This window comes from Cyrtonyx montezumae, unplaced genomic scaffold, assembly GCF_038088225.1.
Source record: "Cyrtonyx montezumae isolate F1298 unplaced genomic scaffold, pur_monq_1.0 scaffold_0, whole genome shotgun sequence".
NCBI classification, from domain to species: domain Eukaryota; kingdom Metazoa; phylum Chordata; class Aves; order Galliformes; family Odontophoridae; genus Cyrtonyx; species Cyrtonyx montezumae.
The window spans coordinates 48511217-48533271 of NW_027071824.1; the positions used below are offsets into that span (position 1 = coordinate 48511217).

The following is a 22055-nucleotide window of genomic DNA, read 5'->3' on the forward strand; positions in this document are numbered from 1 at the left end:
ATTGGCAAAGGATACTGGCTGAACTTAGGGCATCAATAAACCTGGGGCACAGAGCTCTGTAACAAGGCTTTTAAGTAGCCTAAGTCACCAGACCACCATATTATCTCAAATTACTTGCCACTGTGTTGTCTCTTATCTACATTGGTGTGTATGTGGTCCGTGGAGCCTGTGTGGAAATCTGAGTTTATTTTTTGCAGGTCACGGAGCCACAAAGACTCCAGAGAATTAATGTTGTCCCAGACTAAATACACTTTTTGAGTACCGAGCTGGAACAGATAACGTTTAACTTACCTTAGAGTGTACGGTGCTCTGTGAGCAGATACAAACTGCATCTCTTTGCCTTATAGTGGAGGAATCAGTGTCAGTTGGTTTGCTTTTTATATATTCTCTTCTTGTCCTTTCTGAAGGGCAACTTCTTACAATAACATCACTTACATAGCAGGGAGCAAAGTACCTTGTCAGAACAAAGGCTAGGAGTGAAGGAGAGAAAAAGTTAACTTTTCTCCAGTGGTGTTGGGCTGCAGATTGAAAAGTACCTTTATTTTTTTCTTTTTTTTTTTTCCCCAGACAGATAAGAAAAAAATAACTGAAAAATTGAGACATGTTTCTTACATAATTTGTGTATGTGTGTCTTTCTATTTTTAGGAATTTCTGTGAATGTTTATCAGCAAGTTGTCTATTTTTCTGAAGGGAATTCCATCTGGGTGAAAGGAGTTGTGAATATGTCTGACGTATCTGACCTAACACTCTTTTATACTGGCTGGGGCAATATTACATCGATCTCAGTAGATTGGCTTTACCAGAGGTTATACTTTGTCATGAATGAAAAGGTAGTGCTCCAGGGCATTGTTATTTTCTTGTTTCATTGGAATCAATCCTATAATTTATTTAAAATGAGAAATTATGATTTATTTTATCATTCACAATATATAGTTATAGAAATAGATTTTTAACTTCAACCCGCACATTTCACATATTAAAAAAAAAAAAGAAAAGAGAAAGAGGAATCAGGTCTTACTTAAAGCAAGCAGGCTACACAGAACTCTGACTCCTTGTCTAGTTTTTCTCCTCAGAACAGAAAAAGCTTTGATTTCAACTGCTTTATTTTGGAGACTGACTTCATGCCCAGCTTGTGCCCAAAATGTATGACTTTGTCCCTGTTATTTGTTTCTCCATCTACCTTGTTCATTTCAAACTCTTCCTCAGGAAGGCAGTGTGTAGTAACTGCTCAGTGATTATAATGTCTTCACAGATAGCAAGCTAAGTTCAAGGGAGGAACTATTTCATACTAGTGATGACAGCTGAGAACAACTGCTTCAATCTGAAGCAGAAATGTAGATGGCAGCCCTGCGCTTGATTCCCTACTTGTAAAGCATCAGTTACATTAATGACCAGACTTTACATGTACCTTTGTGTTCCTGTAATGCATTAAGGACTAGAAAGCTGCCCTAAGTGGTTAGTGGGGGTAATTTATTTGTTCGTTTATTTATTTGTCTAATCTTTGACTTAGGGCTCAGGGAACAGGGAACTGGAAGGGCAGTAGTGGGACAATGTTACAAATGCAGCTGCAGTCCAACAGACTGACAGCTTTCTGAAGTCACTGCAGCTTAGAGAAGTCCCTGTTTACAGAAGTCCTGCTCTTAGGATTGGAAAAGTGTTTTATTCCCTTTCCCTGTTTTCTGTTCCTTACTGGATCATTTTCAAGGCACAGTTTTCTAGTACTCCAGACTTAGGCTTTTCCCTTCAGGAATATGACTGACAGTTCTCAGGGTAAGCTGCTGTGGGTGCTTTTGTACTTGATACACTGAGCAGTAAATATTCTTGATGTCTGACAACACAGGAGCTTAGAAGGACCTAGGCCTGTGGTGTTGATGAGTTCACCTGAAAGAATCTCCAGTCAGCTTGCTTGCTTAACTAGCGAATGCCCTCTGCATCACCAATTTCTCTTCTCATTCCCCAGATACACTTTTGTCAGTTAGAGAATTGCACAGCAGCTGAAGACATCACTCCTCTTTATGTGACATCTCCTAGGAAAATCATTGCTGATCCCTATAATGGGTAAGAGTCCTTCTTTGAGTGCTTTGGTGTCAAAGGTGTTATAAAGCTGCTCTAATTTTCTTCAGTTCGTTAGACATTTGGTTCCTGTTTCAAACTCTTCCCTTACCTAAACGAAAGTGCAATTACAACAAATAACAAATTAGAAAACTCTCAGAACAAGAGTGACACTGTGCAATATTGCTTCTGCGTTTTCTGCACTAGGTTGTTAGTAGAGTTCAAGCATGTCCCAAGTATAAGATTGGTTTTTAGATGTTCAGTGCATTTACAAATGCAAAGCTCTTTGTGTCTTAAATGTCCGTGATTAATATTTGAGTTATTAAGGAACAATATTCTCTAGTAGTCTGCCAGCTAGATTCCCAGAAAGTAAAATATGATGTGCTTAATTCTCCCAGAATATACATATATATATATATATATATATATAGCACCAGAAGTATATTGCTATTGTCTATGTAAAGTGAGACACATCTCTAAGCTGTTAAAATATTTGTGGCTCATCTCAGAGCTCTTGCACTGTAGTTATTTGTGTCTGTTTTACTCCATGGCCAGGTATATTTTCTGTCTCCAGGAGGATGGTATATACAGAGCAAACCTTCCACTTTTTCCTCACACTGCATCTACAGCTTCACTAGTTGTGAAATCCCGCACTTTGAGAGACTTCATTATCAACTTCTTGTCTAAGAGACTTATTTTCTTCAACAAAACAGAACAGGCCTTTGTGTCGGGTTTTCTTGATGGTTCAGAATTTCACACTCTGCGATCACATGTGCCATTTGATGACATGGAGAGCTTTGTTTACGAGGATAACATATTTACTGTCACAGATGGCCGGGCAGTTTTCCATGAGGAGATCTCTCAAGTGGGAAGTTCTAGCTTCAATGAGTATGTTGTAGATTGCAGTTTGGAATATCAAGAGTATTTTGGCTTTGGCAATTTGATTTTCTATGCAACGTCAACTCAGCCTTTTCCTTTACCAACTCTTCCTCGGCTTGTCACAGTGCTATTTGGATTGCATCAAGCTGTGATCAGCTGGAGTCCACCTGAACACACTACTGGAACAAGTAAGTTCAGTTCTGGAAGTCCAATACTTTTCTTTTTAGAGGAAAAACTTCCTGGTTTTCCTGTTCTTGATGTTGGACTTCAGTGATTTCAAAAGCCAGTAAATGTGGATTTACCTCATTTTGAAGAATTTCACTCAACATTTACCAACAAAATAACTGAATTCTCTGCATAAATTAATAACATTTTAAATTGGTGAATAATTATTCATTCACTTGCAAGGGATTTTAAGCAAGGCTCTATATTAAGTATGATATGGAGAGGCAGTAATGTTAGTTGGTGATATTAAGCGATGCCCTGGCTTTAATCAGTGCTATAGTCTCTGTCCTTTGTTTATATACATTAAAACTATGTGCTATAGTTTTATCTGGCAGGCAGCCCAGTGCTGCACAGCTATTCTCTCACTCCCTCACTTCCAGTGAGTGGGAAATAAACAACAAAGTAGAACTTGTGGGTTGAGATAAAACTATTTATTAAGACAGAAAAAGAAGATAAAGGAATAGTAACAATAATGCATATATATATACACACATAAAACAAGTGAAAAGCAATGCATTTAGTCTCTAATCACTGACCAATTCCCAGAGTCTACCAAGCAGAAATTGCCACCCCTGGCCAACTCTCCACAGATTTTTCAGGTTTTTTTTGGGAAAATTTTGGTTCTTCCAACTCATTGTTCATGAAGAATTGAGCCACTAATCTTTTTCATGTAGTGGAGAATATAAATTTTCAATTTATCCATTTCCTAATTACTCTGACACTGGCAATTTCTGATGTTTCAAAATTGCATACCTTTTCTGTGATGTAAATATAAACATGAATATTTGCATCTCACAGGTCTGTCTGCTTGGCAGAACTGGACCTATGATGTGAAAGTGTCATCGCAAAGTCCTTCTGAGAAGGAATGGGTCATCTCAAATATTACTGACACCAGGTTTACTGTGAAGGAGCTGGTCAACTTCACAGAGTATGAGATGTCAGTCAGAGCTGTGTCTCCTGCTGGTGAAGGACCATGGTCAAAGCCATTTAGAGGCATGACATTTGAAGAAGGTGAGAATTTCACTGTCACTCGGAATGAAGAATGAGTTATCCATACATCTTTCCACCTGAAAGGTGGAGGCTCTGGCTTTGGGCAAAGACTACCAAATGAGGGGCACAAAAGGGATCCATCTTGAAGACATTAAAGATTATTAGGATAATCAGATTTGCATTATGTTAAAGTAGCAAGATTCTCAAACTTCAAGAGGATTATATAGTATGTATTTATCATTAATATTTATATATATATAAGCATGTATTTTCTAATGCAAATATACTGTTGAACATGCTTATTGATACATGGAAGAAAGACAAAAACAGTTACATGAAGGGTGCTCTGCAAAACACTCTATATTAAAGTAATTTGAGCAGATATTTGGGTATTAGTGACAGTTTATGGGAAAGTGTAGGCTCACTAACAGCTGAGAACTCCTGGTTTTAGTCAACTACAAGAGAGAAATGGATGTATGTATAATGTCTGAGATAGTATATTTCTGGAATGTATTTTGAAACCTGGCTCACCCCTTAAAAGCTGTGTCTGAGAGGAAAAAAATTCAACTTAAAGGAGTAGGTTGGCACTTGAAATCTAGGATGATTTTTGCTTGACTTTAGTCAGAAGCATCCAAACTTGCAGTAGTGCTTAAGTATCTAATAGAGTTTCAGATTACCTTGTTCTGGGTCTAAACCTGCCCTGAATCTCTGACTTGCTCAAATTATTGTATTTTCATGCCTGCCTTCTTTGTCCATTATTCCACAGAGGAAGAGAATTTTAACTGTTTGCTTCTGTAACTTTCCAGAAATAGGAACACCATCTAAAATGGTTGTTTATTGGTGTATGCAACCTCAGTTTTCTTTCTTTACAAGCTGAAGAAGAGCCGTATATATTGGCAGTGGGGGAGGAAGGGCTCTGGAAGCAGAGGCTGGATAGCTACGGGCCAGGGGAATTTCTCCATCCTGATATTAGAAATATTTCAGGTAAGTACTAACTTAATTGGGTGCTGCTACACACCAGAGTTATAAGGTCTTCATAAATTTAATCAACATAACTGAAATGTAAGAGCTCTCATTGCAGGGGTGCAGCAAAACATCTTCACTGGAGCCAAGCCCTTGAGTCTGTCCTCTTTCTTTTGCTTTGTGGGTCAAATTAGTCTCCACTGAAACTGATGTCATCGTGGTTACAGCAGAGCTGAAATCAACTCTCTGAACCAAATGATTGTGCCTCCAGCATCCTGATAGGTGTCATACTTCTATAATCATCTTAGCAATAGGTGCAAAAATTTGTGATTCCTACAAGAAAGTATTTCTCTTTGTGTTAACTGAGCCTAACTGTGCATTTACATTCATTTTGAAAAAGTGGAGTATCTGGTTTCACTTTATCTATCTGTGTATATATATATTTTTAACGTGATGGTGAAATTCTTAACATCTTACCTTTTTTCTTCAAGACCTCGACTGGTATAATGACACTCTGTACTGGATTAATTCCATGGGGAAGGTTGAGACCTGGTCGATGAATAAGAAAGAGGGTGCTGCTGAGAACACATACATACCTGACATCAAGAATGCAAGAATGTTGGCCTATGATTGGCTGGGACAATGCTTGTATTGGGCTGGCAAAGCAAATACGGTAGGGTAGAGTTGCACTTTAAAAAGTAAAAATAAAAAATTAAAAGTCAATATGAAAATCGTAGAACAATATTTAGGTAGACAATCTTCACTTCTTGCAATCTGAGTTGTATTTGCTGTTTTAATGTATGATAAGGAGGCCTTTGTTACGTGATTTTCCAGAGTTATAAAATGTTTGGGGTAAAATGTTCACTACTACTGACTAATGCAGGATACTGAATTGTTGGTGCAAAATTAGTGAATCAAATATGCTATCAACAGTTCTGTAGGATTCAGCATTGTAAAAATGAGTGAAAACAGTGAAAAAGGATGCTGCCAAGTCCATTCCAGCTAGGAAGAAGATGGACTTAATTTTAAACTTCATATATGTAGCAAATTTAGCATGATTTGTTTACACAAAAATTTTCAAGTTAGGCTTCTGTACTGTGATATTTTGCAGAACACTGCAGTTAAAAAATAATTACAATTGCACTTTGTACACTCTCATATCAGGAACATTGACATGTGAATTATTTAAAAGGTAGCTGACTTCAAAATTGTAGTGCTAATTTATGCAGTGCTGTCAAATTATGCCTTTCATTTCATGTAAGTGCAAAGTCAGAAGCTGTTTTAAAAAGTGGAGCTAGAAGGCCAGATTTCACACTGTGTTGCACCCTCATTTACACTTGTGAATAGTGAATAAGAAGCGGGAGAGAAAACTCTGTCAGACAGAAGGCTGCTGAAACTCAGAAAGCTGAGGGGTATAAATATTTCAGTTTTTTCTTTTGTTAGTTTCTGGCAAACATTATCTAATCATTTTGCCTTGCTCTTCTTGCACTTTGACTGCGATAACTTAGACTTTGAAGACTTAGATTGGCTTAAACTTGTAATAAATGGCTGTGGGAAAGTCACTGAATTGATCATGGCTGATAATGTAGGTGTAATGATAAAAGCAATTATTTTGTCCCTAGATCTACAGAAAATCACTGCTGGGAGGCCATATGGATGTTGTGTCTCATGTTGCATATGCAGTGAAGGATCTAGTGGTGGATTCAGTGAATGGCTATTTGTATTGGGCCACAACATGTACAGTGGAGAGTGCAAGACTGAATGGAGAGGAGTACCTTATGTTACAACAGCATCTACAATTTTCTGGCAAACAGGTGACTGCTGGCTTTATTTATTTCTTTTTATTTTTAATGTGAGTTAGTGATTACCCTTGAGTATAGTCAGTGTTTGTGATTGTAACAACCACCATGTTAAAATCAGAAGGAAAGTACACTTATCTTGCAGTACTGTTTTGTCATTTTGAGAGGGGTAAAAATTATATCATGTAATACCTGTACCACAGTTCTGTTGCTTCTGCTACTGCTGTGCCAGCGAAGATGGCAAATCTCACGCTGGCAATCCCCATCCTGACTGCTCCTGCTCCTTGCGTGACCACAAGAACAAGACCTGTGGTTTGGGGACCCTGTATCCTCAATTCACTCCTCCATTTCCTAGTCTTCCCTTTCTCCTTTTGCCCCAGTCAACTGCAGACCTGGCCTCAGTTTGGCAGATCTCCCTTTGCTGCATCCTCTCGAGAAGCTCCAGGCTGCTGAGAAGAGGCTGCTGCAGAGGAGAGTGACTCTTCTGGGAGGAAGGAAAGGGCTTTTTTCAAGAGTAAGAAACACTAATGTAAGGGTGAGGAAAACTTTGCTGTTTATCTGAATTAGGGTGAATACTGCATATCATGAAGGCATAAGCTGGTGGAGAGATATTCTGAGCTCAGAATAGATCTTGCAAATTGTGGGTGTCCGTTAACTCTCTCCTTTCTTATCTGGATACCTCCTGATGTGCTCTAAGAGGGTTCTGTGCTCTTCCATGACAGTTTCCCCATTGACCTCTTCATGTCTTCCTTCTCTGATGTCGTATGAAGACATTTAAGGGCTTAATTCACTCCTGTCTCCTCAAAGACCATCCTTGCTTTCTCTAAACCCATCTTGACACTGCCACCAGGTAGGATTTGCCGTGCCAGGGACTTGTCCTCATTCTTGTACTGTGGGATTCAGAGTTGCCAATACAGCCAAGGGACTCAGACTGAATGTTTCCTTATAAAAAGCTCTGCCAGAGTCTTTACACTTACATATATATACTTCCTTCCTTTCATTCCCTCCCTTCCTTCTCTTCTTTATGTAGCTGAGATGAAAGTGACAGATGACCCAGTTTCCTTGTAGAAAATCCTTTTATTGCCACAGTGGGGACAGAAGCAGTCTGGGAGTCAGTATGATTGGAACTGCAAAATTGGTCAAGCTTGTGTAACTCTTGCTGAACATTTGAACCTCTCCCAGGAAGTCAGACTGAGTGATCATCCTCTCTATTGCAGTTCTTTTAATCTTTGGAGTCTCTCTCAAAGAAAAGCTGAATGATCTCATCTTCCAACCACAGGCAGTATGGGGTTTCACTCTGTCCCAGGTACAGGGGTAAGGTGTAACTTGATTGCTACAGAAGACATCTACTCAGATCCATTATTGCTGCAACAGCTTTATAACACATCTTTTGCTAAAGAAGCTTAAAAAAAAATCCATCTGTTCCACAAGTTGTGTCTCTGTTTTTACCTCAAGACATTCTCTATTAAAAAGCTTTCTGAAACTTTGGAGATCTATGTCTCCTGATTAGCTTTGTGTTATTCCCTAGAACATTTCAACCTTCTAAGAGGAGAAGAGACTGGTGTTTCCTAGATTTAAAAACAAAGCCAAGCAACTAAAAACAAAAAAACCCACAACAAGGAAGGTATAAAACAAAAAACCCACAATGTTCTATACCCAGGTCTGATTTAGCTTCTGAGAGGTGATTAATGCTTGGAAAAGCCACATGATCTCACAGGTCTCTTCTGCATTTGAGCTAAGAGGGAATTTGATGAGGAGAGGGAAGGCTGGTTCTGGTGTGGCACGTGGTAAACATGTAAATCTAAACACACAACAAGAGAAAGATGCTTGTGCTGCAGAGGATCACACCTCTCCACAGAGGCTGGCTAGTATGGGCTGTTTTTATGGGAAGGTGTATGTCATACAACCTCAGTATCACACCTGCACTTCTCTTGTATCTTCTGGCTGACCTGTTGTGACAACTTGTATTTTAGCCTAAGTGACAAAAGTTACCTTCCCCTCCTTCTCTTTTGACTTATGACCTGTTTCTCTAAATCACCACATTCTAACCTCAGATTTCTTGTTCTCAACTTCAGAACCCTTGGCAGCAGTAAGACTGCCTGTCTGTTGCTGTCATTTTTTTCGGCACCTTTCTCTGTGTCAGTGATACCAGCCTTCAACCCTCCACTTATTCACACCTCCTACAGACAAATATCTCCTGCTTCTGTGCTGCCCCTGCTCTGTGCACTGACTTCCTCAACTCAGCCTCCTGCCATGATGCATGCAGGAAAAATGCCAAGTGAAAATATTCAAAGGGAGCAGTGACCAATTGTAACTGATGGGTGATTATTTATTAAAATGAAACCCAGAATAAGCAAAAAGGCAGTACAGTATTGCTTAATGGTGGAGTTACTGAGCTTGTTGTTACTGTCCCATATAAATACATAAATATGTGTTTTTACAAGTAATGATATGTATCTTCCTGAGGCAATGGAACTCTTTATCATGAAAAGAGTACCTTCTTAATATTAAAACACAGGAGTATTAGATAACTGCTGTTATGCAGTTGTTGGAGCATGCTTTCTGCATGTTTCTTGCTGGAACTTACTTGTTGCTTCTCTGATGAAGAATCACTCTTCAAATGATCAGTATAGGACAGTCAGTATATAGCTGCAACTCTTTTAGCACAAAATGTGAGTAATGGGACAAAAAGATCACTATTATGGTGACAATAGATGTCCTGAACAAGTATGGGAACAGATTTTGAAAGTTCTTTGGCAGGAACCAAATCTCTTTGTGACAATTTTATTTTGCAATCAGACGTGAAGCTTATTTGGTGTACACCGGTATAGTCTGACGAATCTTGGCAGAGCTACTCTGGCTTGTTACAGTTTAGGATCTGACCCAGAATATTCAAAGCACTTAAGTAGTTTACACTGCACAATATGCCTGGGACAAAACAAATTTATAGGGAGTAGCAAAAATCACTGTATACATGAGGAGCCAGGACCCTCTAGATCTTGGCTCTTAATGTTGCTAGCCAAGGGGCATCACTAATAGCTACAATTGTTTTAAACCTTGTGATGTGAAATTACTTTGCATAGTCACAACTACATATCGTGCCAAATAACTCCCATGAAATGGATAAAGTAGAAGCAGAAGGGAAAGGTGATGTTAAATTACCACTTGACCCCTGAATATGAATAGTATGCACAAATATTTATTTCCCTTTTATTAATGGCAATTCAGGGATCAGCAGAAGGAACGTGGTCTCGCCTGTGGGAAAATCTAATAGTTCTAGAAAAAAAAGATTGAGATGTTTCAAAAACTGGTAGATTCAGGAATATGTAATGCAGTGTTGCACACAGATGGAAGAATAGGTATATGTTGTAAAATATAACGCTCTTGGTTAAATATGGACTAGGGCACATACATACTGCGAGATATTTTTAACAGCAACAGGAGCAATCATTCAAACCTTGATTTCTTGACATACAGTGTCAACAGAAATATGTCAAGAATGTGATTACATAAGGACAAACAGTCAACGAAGTGATAGAGCATTTGCTTTCCTGTCATCGTCTTCTGCAGTTTATTAATGAAGAGTTAAAAAAAAAAAAGGTGCTCCATTTACATTCATAATGGAAATCTAACCTTATAAAAGAAGAGCCACAACTAGTTCTTGGATGCAAAGTTTGGGTGCTGTGGGAAAACAAGCTCAGAAAGGTCTCTAACCACTTATAAGCTGTGCTAATAGAACGGCATGGGCTGAACGTGATAAGATTTAGCAGATGGACTCGTGGAAGCAAATCCTTCATCACCTACAGAACAGATTACTAGATGTCTGATTTCTATTATTTTGCACATATTATCGAGTCTATTTTTTATTGCAAAAATGAGAAAGCTTTATTCTGAATATTAAGTCCTATTTAAAACAGGATATAAAAAAATCCTGCACCTGGCTTAGATGAAGGTTAAAATAATGAAATAACCAACAATAAAATTGCTTAATTTTTCCCCTGAATCTTATTTAATAATACATGATTCACTAAAATGTAAACATTTGACTTTCCTGTTTAACTGAGTACATCAATTAAAAAATGCATGTATTTCACAGAAGGAGTGCAACACATTAAATATTCTATGCATAAAATCAAAGCTAGAAAACAAAGACAGATGATCTAAAACACTTATTTCAAAAACTGATTCTGATTCTCAGACTGATTATCAACCATCTGTTTCAGACAAAGAATACTAAAATACCAGAGGTGTTTTGGAAATGTTGATAGGCTGTTTCACTAATCACTTGATACACTATTGCCATAAATCTGAAGCACTCAGATGCTCTAGGAATGAGTGCTGTGACAGATGCTCATAAAATGCTATCTAGAAATCATCAGCTGCTATAAATAAGTGCCCACCAAGGAGGTGATTGTTTTCTAGTGTTACCTCTTTTCACATTACAATAAATATTCATGGTAATAATGTTATTTTTGTCAACAAAGAGCCACACATCATACTATCTGCACAACACTGTTGACCAAGAACTTCTAACACAGAAGTGAAAGTGTGTACAAATTGCTCTTTGAACTTCTTGTTTCTCAGGTGGTTGGTTTAGCTTTGGATCTCACCTATGGTTTTCTTTACTGGCTTGTGCAAGATAATCTAAACCTAAACCTGTACAGAATTTCTATTTGCAAAGAAAGGTAAGTGAATAGCACAGGTAAGAAACAATTTATTTTTATTTATTTTTTATCTCTTTCTCTCTCTTTTTTTTTCTTTAAAAGAAGATCGTCCAGTGCTGAATGCACTAGTTTCTAATTAAATAATGACAAGAGCTGATGATAACATGTAGGTGATGGAAAACTATATGTTGAAATGGTTGTTAACACATTTTTACAGTAAGAGAAACACACTAGGGATGGACAGCTGAAGTGAGGTCATGCGATTGATTTTTAGACTTAGCTTTAGGAAATAATCACTGTTAATGGTCAGATTGACCTTGGTATTTACAACACCTGATAGCTTTCAAGCACCTAGAGCTCCACCTTATTCATCTTGCATGGAGCTTAAGGTTTGAATTGACAATACTTTCTTATCTGAGCAATCAGTATGCAGTAGGCTTTCCTCTTGATCATCCTGAATGTGAAACAACTTCATTGTTCCCAAGAGGCCATTAAAAAACAAAACAAAGCAAGATAGAACAAAACTGTGTTTATATGTGAACTAAAGTGTACACTGAAAAGATCCTGATGAGGAAAAAAATAATTATATACATACCACCCACATAATGAATAAAATATTTATCAGCGTTGATTAGTGGTAGCTCATGAACACACATTTTTGCTCCTTTTCACAAGCATGAGATTGTACCTCTTAGAGTTAACTGAACAGTATCTGTATTTACATATGTTCAGAATGTTTAAAACTGGCTTTGAGATAAATTTTTGACTGTTTTTATACTCATTATGATTAATGATAAACATTAAAGGAATCAAAATCTGTTGATTAGTTTTAACTAGAACATGCAGCTCCATTGGGAGCAAATTGGCAGTCTTAAATCATCATCTCTGGCATGCCAGAGCAGAGAGATTAGAAGTAACCCATCCTAATAGACCTGATGGTGTGTTAAAAGTTTTCCAAATTTGCTTTGGATAGCATATGTTTAAGTTGAGAGACGTTTCGAAGATGGTAAAATGACACCTCCTACAATATATTTAATCTCTAACAGAAAAGATAAATTGGGATCAAAAGTTTTGGCATAGAAGTAACTAGACAAATTAAATTATCTGTGATATCAATAGAGGGAAATGTTAATAGAGTTGAATAAATAATGGAAAAATTTCATGGAGATTAACAGGGTCAAATTCATCTAGGAACCTGCTCTAATGTAATGGAATGAATCTTAGGCTGTGAAGTGGTTTTAGTGGGATAGATGAGAGGGCTGATTCTTTGAAAAAGTGGGCTGATTCTTTGAAAAAGTCAATTTTATAGTTTCACATATCAGAATAAAAGCAATTGTAGAATTGTTTCTTAGTGAAATCAAAGGAATGAGGGACAACTTTTTTGGGGTGGCCATGCCATGTGCTATTCTAGAAAGTGTTTTGATGTAGGGAACCTGAAAAGTTTTTTATTTGCTTTCTTGCTTCCTACATGAGTATGAAAAATATGAATGATAAGAAATTTATTAATGTATCAAACTTTCACAATTGCTGTTCTCGTTACTCTCTGTGTTTGATGATTTCGTATATGTTTTTGCAGTTGTGGTAATGTCATAGTGACAGAATTTTCAGCATGGAGTATTTCAGAAGTATCTCAGACTGCACTGCAGTACTACAGTGGTCGTCTGTTCTGGATTAATAAGCTTAAATTCATTACAACTCAGGAAGTCAACCAGAGCATTAACATTCCCTTTTCAGAACCAGCTGAGTTTGCAGCCTTTACCCTTGTTCACACATCACTTAAACCTCTGCCAGGTACTCCATTTTCTTTAACTAAACTCCTTAATAAAAGTGTTCCCTCTCATTCCCAACTCTTAAAAAATTATCCCTTTAGCCAAAGAGAAGAACCACAGCTACTTGATAATAAGTATACCAGGCTACAGCTGGATAATGTGCAATGGGAAAAGCTGATGGCTATGGCTAGAAAGAATGCATAATGCTATTATTTATGGACCATTGTTTCTATTCAGTGACAATTTATGGGTTTATTTGTAATACCTTAAAGTTTTAAGTCAGGTTTAAAATTCTACTTATTGTTCATATTCTTTAAATTTCTTTTATTGTTTCCTCTCTTCATGAGCAGAAAAATTTTCTTTCACACCAAAAGTGATTCCAAATTCAGTGCCAGAATCTTCTTTCATGGTTAAAGGAAATTCTTCAAGTTTTCACATCATTTGGAGTGCCTCCACAGATGTGCAATGGGGAACTGTCTTTTACTGCGTTGGATCAAATGCTCTACAAGTGAGGGTATTCATGCAGTCGCTCCTTATTATCTACATGTATTACTTGCTCTAGTTGTTGATGTGTCTACTTTTAAACAGACCCACAGTTTCTTTCTTCATCTGTTTCTCTACCCCTGAGGCGAGCACTGGAGGCACATGGGCTTAGCAGTAGCTCTGCTCGGGTGTGAAGAGGCAGGCGAGGAACTACCAGGGCCGAAAGATGTGCGAGAAAAACTTTCACAGTAACTTAAAGACAGAAGTGTCCTCTGAGATACCTGTGGGGCAGCCTTTGACTGAATCTAGTCTTCATCCACACTGCTTTTTAGCACGTTTGGCAAGCTGTACTTTAAATTCAAAGGGAAGATCTCTAGCAGATTGTTGTGCATCATGGAAGAGTTGATGAAACAGTGATTACTCGGGAAGAGCAGATCTGTCCTGGTTTAGTTGACCAGCTTGGAGAGGAGAATTTAGAAAACAGAAGGCCTTTTTAGTTAAGTTTTGTTCATTTATTTTATTTTATTTTATTTTATTTGGTCACAGTCTTTGGAGAGTGAACGGTGCCTCCATCCGCATGACCTGACAGTTCCATCCTACAAAGTCGATTGGTTGGAACCATTTGCACTCTTTGATTTTAGTGTGACCCCATACACATACTGGGGGAAGGCACCAACAACATCTGTGTTCCTTCAAGCCCCTGAAGGAGGTACGTGCATTTCGAATCCAAGTTGTAACCTGCAATGGGTACTGGTACCAGGTCTGTGTCAGCATGTGGAACCCTGTCTAGAGAGGATTGAGCAACTTCCAGGGCTAGTCAAACGTAGGCAGAGTTGCAAGGACACATTCCTGAATATCTTTGGCAGTTATCTGTTGCACACATAAATGCACACTGTTACATAAAAGAATTTGGAAGAGCAAGAGCATGATGATGTACTCACCATTTGCCTATGACTATGAGTAATACAGAGAAATTGAGATCCATTATAATGACCACTGAAGGCTGCATGTGATATATTAACCACTTATTAAGTTTTTAATAAATGTTATGCTCTATTTAGTTGCGTAACATTTTGCTCTCATGTAGGTTAAAGTTAATACAGCTAAGATATAATGCTGAATGACTGGTGCACTGAGAAAGCTTAGGAGCTGCCGTAGATTTTGAAGAGGATAGGAGGGGGAATAGGACTCATTCTGTGTTTCTGTATCGTGATATTCCTGTTGCTCCACAGTAACCCACAGGATTTTACTAAATAGATAAATCCCAATCTGAGGGCAGGAACATATTTATGCGTATCTTAATCTGTATTTATGTGTGTCTTAATCTGTATTTAGATGTATCTTAATCAGATACATAAATGTTAATGGAAGACAGGAAGGAATTACTGTGAAGTTTTAGATACTCTTAACACTTCACCACTTGCTATCTATATCTGTCAGCATTAAGGTCGTCAAGCTCAGGTGCAAAATTAAAGTGTTAATTGCAAAGTACATATTGTGTTTTCATGTAAGTGCTTCACTGTGTTTTTACTTTTTATGCAGTTCCTTCAGCACCTACAAACCCTAGGATATATGTGTTACATAATAACATACATGAAGGTGAAGAGAAAGTCCTTGTGGAGTTCAGATGGGACAAACCTGAAAGGGACAATGGAGCATTAACACAATTCAGGGTTTACTATCAACTGTTGTACCAGAGTGGTGCTGCTGACACTCTTACGGAGTGGAATGTGAGCAATGTCAAACCCACTGTGTTTCTCTTTTCAATCAGAGATGTGCTTCCTAGGCTCACAGTAAGGTTTCAGGTATGAAAAAATTACTGAGCTTATCTCAGATGTTATCAGTGCATCTTGACGTATTTGTCCATGAGATGGTGTAGGGCTTGGGGCAAGAATGTGTGGTTTCTGCTTCTGAAACTGCTGACTCACTCCCGGACAGCTGGCTTAGCCTTTCATATGTTGTGTTTGTTAGAAAGCCACAAAGGTGGAAAGCAATACTGCATTATAAATGTGAGAATGTGCTTGATATCTTTAATAAAAGATTTTCATATTAAAACTTGTTAGGAGGTCATGTTTCTGTCATGATAAAAGGCTTAAAACATAATGTCTGCCTGAAAAACAAGTTAGAAACAAGGAAGTGTGTAATAGGCTGGCCACAGATTGGGAAGAGTGCTGTGTTGTTTGCATTATCAACAGTAGGAAAGTACTCCAACCTGAGGAAAGAGACAAGACTGACTTTCCTTGATTCCAGCTGATAAATGTAGTATGAATTGTTATCTTCTGGGCCATGTCTTAAAATTTTCTTCATAGCCATGCTCAAAGGCTACACTGAGGCTTTGACAAGCACAGCCTTTTGTCAAGTAGAACACCTACATGTGTTCTTAGCTGAGCAGCCTTGGTTGTCCTTTTGTCATTAATCCTGTCTCTGTAGGCTCTATACTGGAATATTTTATGCTCCTCTTTAACATACATGACAATCTCCTGTCTCACAGGTGCAAGCTTTCACATCTGTGGGCCCAGGACCTATGTCTGATGTAGCACAGAGGAATTCATCAGGTATGGATAACTTAGATGCCAGTTTGTGGTTTATGTGTAATAGCTGGTGTACTCAACAATACATGTCTTTGGTAATAAATAGTCCCTTAAGCTGGGGTGACATTTGTTCTACACTGTGCTAGGCACCGCAGAGGAGATGGATACAGATTTTAATGGAAAATTATTCTTATCATTAGCTTAAATTTGGGGAATTTCAAATCTTTTCTCAGAAGCATGCTAGATTAATTATTCTAAGCCGTTTCAGGATAGCAAGGAACAGCAGCAGTCTTCAGTCTGTTATCTGCATACTGCTACAGTAATAAAGGTCATTTGTAAGTGGGCTATGAATGGTAGCCAAGAGAGTTAGAGATGAATTATGGATCATGGATTATTTCTAATTGGGCTATGAAAACTAATTAAGAGAGCAAATCTATTTTTATACAGCTTAAAGTTGTTAGGTAAGCATCCACGATGCCATTGAAAAATCCTTCTAAGTTTGCATGTGATAACAAAAAAGCACCATCAATTTGTGCATCTGATTATTTTATTTGCTATGCCATATGATAAAATCTAACTTGGACAGGGCCTTCTTTTTCATTATTATTAGTTTGTATTGCTTTATATTATATGTTATGATTGACTACTGTTACCTAGAATGCTTGGCGTAAATTCTACTGTGCCCTTTTCTTTCCAGATTTTTTCCCTGTACCAACTCTCATAACTTTTTCTGCCAACAAGTTGTTTCTTACTGATATAGACAATAATCGTACCATATGGGAAGTTTTGGCAAATACAAATATAAAGGACATATGTTATACTGCTAATGATGAGAAAGTGTACTATATCCTAGAAGATTCTCTTTTTCTTCTGAATATACAGAGTACTTCAGAGTCTCAGGTATTACTTTGTCCCTTCCCTTGCTTCAAAGAATCTAGGAAAATTTGGGCATTATTGTCATTATTTTGTGCTTAATCATGTTTTTGAAGAAGTCAAAAGATGATGCTGAAAACAGAAAAAAAAGGTGGCATGATAATAAATCACATTTATTGGCAGCACTGTAGAATGATAGAATGGTTTGGGTTGGGAGGTACCTTGTAGATCATCTAGTTCCATCCCCACCCTGCTGTATGCAGGGACACCTCTTACCAGACCAGGTTGCTCAATGCTCCATCCAGCCTGGCCTTGAATGCCTCCACAGCTTCTCCAAGCAGCCTGTTCCAGTGTCTCACCACACTCACAGAAAATAATTCCTTCTTAATATGTAGTCCAAATCTGTCCTCTTCCAGTTTAAAGCCACTTCCCCTCATACTGTCACTACATGCCCTTTTTATAAGACCCACCCCAGCTTTCCTATAGGCCCCCTTCTGGTACTGTAAGGCTGTTACAAGGTGCTCCTGGAGATTTCTCCAGGATTAAGAGCCCCAACTCTCTCAGCCTGTCCCCTGGGAGGTGCTCCAGCTCTCTGACCATCTTTGTGGCCCTCTTCTGGACCTGCTTCATCAGCTCAATGTCCTTGTGTTGGAGGTCCCAGAACTGGATGCAGTACTCCAGGTGGGATCTCATGAGAGCAGAGTAGAGGGGCAGAATCACCTCTCTCAACCTGCTGGTCACACTTCTCACAATGCAGGTCAGGGCAGGGTTGGTCTCCTGGGCTGCAAATGCAGCGGTGAAAGCTGAAATGGAAAGACATAACTTTCTTATTGGCTATCAGTTCATATGAGTTGCTTCTATGGAAGTGATACAACTGGCCCTTTCTAGTTATACAACACGAATATGTTTAATATAACAAAATTGGAACTTTCAATTTTATTTTATTTTTTTTGTCACCCTTAGCAATTGGAACAGGCCCGACTATGCCACTGGTAAATTTTCCTGTTAAACGTATATGATTTTACTGTCATCTGCTTTGTTCATAAAGTATTTTGACAAGTATTTAAATTCACACTATTATTACATTTTTTTAATCAAGCATAATTTAATTTCATTTGATTTTTTTTTCCTAATTTTAAGTAAACTGAATCAACACAGAAGCAATGATTAATATTAATGAGACAACAGTTTTTGTTTGTACTAAGATATTGGGTACTTCATCCCATCTCTTTATGGTTTGACTTCTGCTTTCCAAGTAGAAATGACTTGGGAAGCCAATCTGAGTTCATAGCATCCTAGCATCAAAAGTTCTGCTTTTAAAGTTTTATTTTATTTTTTCTTAAGTTTTTTGAAGATGTATTTCTTCGCAATGTCACAGCCATCACAGTAGATTGGATTGCAAGACACCTCTTTGTTGCCCTGAAAACAACATGGAATGAAACTCAAATATTTTTTATTGACCTGGAACTCAAGACAAAGTCCTTACAAGCCTTGAACATACAGTTGGGTAAACATAATTCAGCTATATCATCTCTACTGTCATATCCTTTTTTAAGGTAAGATACATATTACTAAAAATTTCTTTGAAGTATACTTGTAACATGATTTTCATGAAGCATTAACTCTTGAGGACCCAAAATGACTTTTTTTTTTTAATGAGATTTTTGTGTTGTGTATGTCTCACAAATTTTGGGATGCTGTTCTACTTGTATGCTAGGTGAACATGGACATCTAATTTTAAAAGTATGTCTATGTTTGAGTAAAAGTTTCAAACAATATTTAAATCCTGATAGGTTCTGCTGTTCAAATGTTGCAAGTGGAAGTCAACACTGCATAAACATTACTGTAACATCACTGCAAACATTTTGTCCAGAGTATTTTATCACTGTGCTCTTCTATTCAGAAAATATCTCTCTGGAAATATGCTGCTTTACTTAACTTGTTTTAAATATTTGGGAGGTTTCTGACTGAAGTCACTTTCAAGGCTGTATTTAAGGCACTCTGTTCAGATTGAAGTTTTTCTGCTGTAAGCAATGCATTTTATTTCATAGTCGCTTGTATTGGATTGAAGAACTTGATTATGGCAGCCGCATGTTTTATTACGATATAATGAATAACACCATGTACCACATTTTGGGATATGAATCAGTAGAAGAAAAGATGAGGAACTACTGCAACTGTAACGTGGCAGAAGCAGAGCTAGGAAGACCTATGAGTATAGATGTATCTGATATCAAGAAACCCCATCTACTCTTTATCAGAGGAAGAGATGAAATATGGGCCTCAGATATGGATGCTTGCCACTGCTGGAGGATTACCAAGATACCAGGTTTTCAAGGTCTGATTGCTATGTTACATTTCTAGGTAGTTCGTGATTAGATCTGTGTCTAACATCAACAATGTGCATTTCAGCAAAATAGCATTCATGTAGTACTTCATATATAAAACTGATTCATCTTTGGGCAAGATGGACAAAAAACTTACGTGTTTCATGCTTCCAGTTGTGTACCCTGTTGATATGAACCAGGAGAAAGGGCAGTGTTGAGGATATTTACCAATGCAAATATATATTCTAGTGAGATGTCAGTAAGTGGAGATGCTACAGCCTCACACTCTACTTGTCAGTAGATTTCAGTTATTGTGTTAGTGCATTATATTGCTGGGGTTTAATATTAGATACTTCTATTAAAGCATCTCAAAGAAAAGTCACAATGCCATCTTAGTTTGTGCCTGTAAGTGGCATGGAACACTTCAATATTAGATGTGGGAAGGGTACGTCATACAGGTATGGAATCTTACCTACATTCTGCTCTTGTAAAGATAACACTTAATCTTGGTTGGTCAGTTTTCAGCTTAATACTGGAAGAATACTGGTAAAGCTGTCTTCTTATCAAGGGAGCTGCCTGGATTGCTCCTGGGAGGTAGCAGAACACTATGCTTTTCATCTTGGAGAGATGATGAAAATTTCTTTTCATCTTTGCTCTTGCATTTTATCTTTGGTGTGCAGTATGAGAATTGCGTTTCTCATAAGTAAAAATAATAAAAAGTCCTCAATACACCTTTGCAAAGTGAAATAATGAAGTGTCTAATTTTTCAAAAGCCCTGTCAGAAAATATAAGAAATCTCTTTCCAAGAGAAAATCTCTCTAGATATGATGTGGCTGAGATACTGACCCATATTGACTGTGAAGAACACTCATCTGCCCTTGTGAAACTGTTCACTCAGAGTTATGCTGAAGCTTAACTCTACAATGTTTTCCTACAGGTACAAAAATTGGCAGCTTGACTGTAGACAACCAGTTTATATATTGGACTGTTGAAACAAAGGAATCCACTGAAATTTATCTAGCAGATAAAGAAAGCACAAGATGCTCTCTTCAGAGGAAAGCAAATCATGAGCTGAAAATCTTAGCCTACAGTTCAGCAATGCAATTGTATCCAGGTAGTGAAAATTTGGATTGTTCCACAACTGCAATAAGTTTATTCCAGAGCATGTATTTGACATGTAGATCATGCTATGTGTATTTATATTTTTAAAAAGATGGAAATGAGTATTAACTAAGTGTTGCATGGAAGGACATGATGGTGAATGTTGCCTGTGGCTTAATGGCTCAGGGTAGTAATGAAAGAAAAAATACCTATTTTAAAAGTTGTGTTGCACCTGGAGATGTGGAAAAGGTGGTGAACCTTGAAACACTGAAAAAGAGCAACTGTTGAGTCCTGAAGATTATCAGTTGTCATGAGATGCTGCAAAAGTTTAGTAATGAGCTTTGCTATGCAACAGAATTCTGCTGCTGTTCACGAGTATGCAAAGCTGAAAAAAATGTGTATGTTCTTCCAAAGATGAACAGATAAGACCTCTGCTTTTTAAAGTGTTTTTTAAAATAATGCCTGAGAGGAAGGTCCTGCTTACATGCCAGTAGACTCAGGCTTCACTTACTACTCCTTTTTTGTTGTTGTTGTTGTTTTATTTTAAAGAAATAATAATAGAATAGCAATGAACGAAGGAAAAATTATTTTTAATACAAGGATTTTCAGTGCACCAGGATTCATGGTACCTATAAGGATTATATTTGTAAGTGCAGTTTAGGCTACTAGCATGATTAGATACTTAATTTCTGATTAGATACTTAATTTCTTAATTTTTACATAAGCATTTAGCAAATATACAATAGAATATTTTAATGGGATGGATTTGTATGGAACGAAAATATTTTATGATGTTTTTGAGTACCCGGCAGAATTTCTCCCGACCACAGCTGCTCTAACCAGAGCCCAAGCTATTCTTATTAGTACTTTGAGAAATTTAATCCTATGAAGTCTGTGTGGACTTGGCACTGATGAAGGATCCTGCCTTGGCCCTGCCTTGTACAGACTGAGCCAGAGGTACAACTCATTTGAAGAAATCCATGCTTGGCTGGTGCACGTCTACCCAGAGATCTTCGCAGAGCTATTCCTGCTCATGGTGGCTTCAGAAAATATATTTAGTGGAATAAAAAGATTTGGTATTTAATAGAGAGAACAAGCAAATGAAACAAAACAACAGAAAAACAATGGATAGAATTATTTGCACAAGTTTAAGATCAAAGGAAAACAAAATTTTAAAATAAGAAAAACTATTTTATTTTCTCCTTGATAATGAATAAGTGATGTTTGCAAAGACCATCTGGATTGACTGACAAGCTTTTTATTGCCTTAGTGATGTGTGCAGGTAGTAAAGCTAGTTTCCTTTCATTCTAACCTATTTAATTGCCATCCAGAGACACGATGTCAGTTGATCATTTAACACATCAGAAGCACTCAGTGGAAATTATTGTCCTGTCACAGA

The 22055-nt window shown here is 37.6% G+C and overlaps 1 protein-coding gene across 1 annotated transcript in view; it reads left to right on the forward strand.

The window, feature by feature from the left end:
* ROS1 (ROS proto-oncogene 1, receptor tyrosine kinase) overlaps window positions 1–22055 on the forward strand; it is a 70760-nt gene that overhangs the window by 14415 nt on the left and 34290 nt on the right. Inside the window, exons 11-27 of the mRNA XM_065734844.1 lie at window positions 646–830; window positions 1961–2058; window positions 2608–3119; window positions 3955–4167; window positions 5020–5130; window positions 5601–5782; window positions 6732–6923; window positions 11493–11593; window positions 13149–13363; window positions 13692–13855; window positions 14371–14533; window positions 15367–15629; window positions 16316–16379; window positions 17053–17255; window positions 18573–18784; window positions 19280–19566; window positions 20493–20669. Coding sequence (XP_065590916.1) covers window positions 646–830; window positions 1961–2058; window positions 2608–3119; window positions 3955–4167; window positions 5020–5130; window positions 5601–5782; window positions 6732–6923; window positions 11493–11593; window positions 13149–13363; window positions 13692–13855; window positions 14371–14533; window positions 15367–15629; window positions 16316–16379; window positions 17053–17255; window positions 18573–18784; window positions 19280–19566; window positions 20493–20669 — 3342 coding nt within the window. The remainder of the gene's footprint in view (window positions 1–645; window positions 831–1960; window positions 2059–2607; window positions 3120–3954; window positions 4168–5019; window positions 5131–5600; window positions 5783–6731; window positions 6924–11492; window positions 11594–13148; window positions 13364–13691; window positions 13856–14370; window positions 14534–15366; window positions 15630–16315; window positions 16380–17052; window positions 17256–18572; window positions 18785–19279; window positions 19567–20492; window positions 20670–22055) is intronic.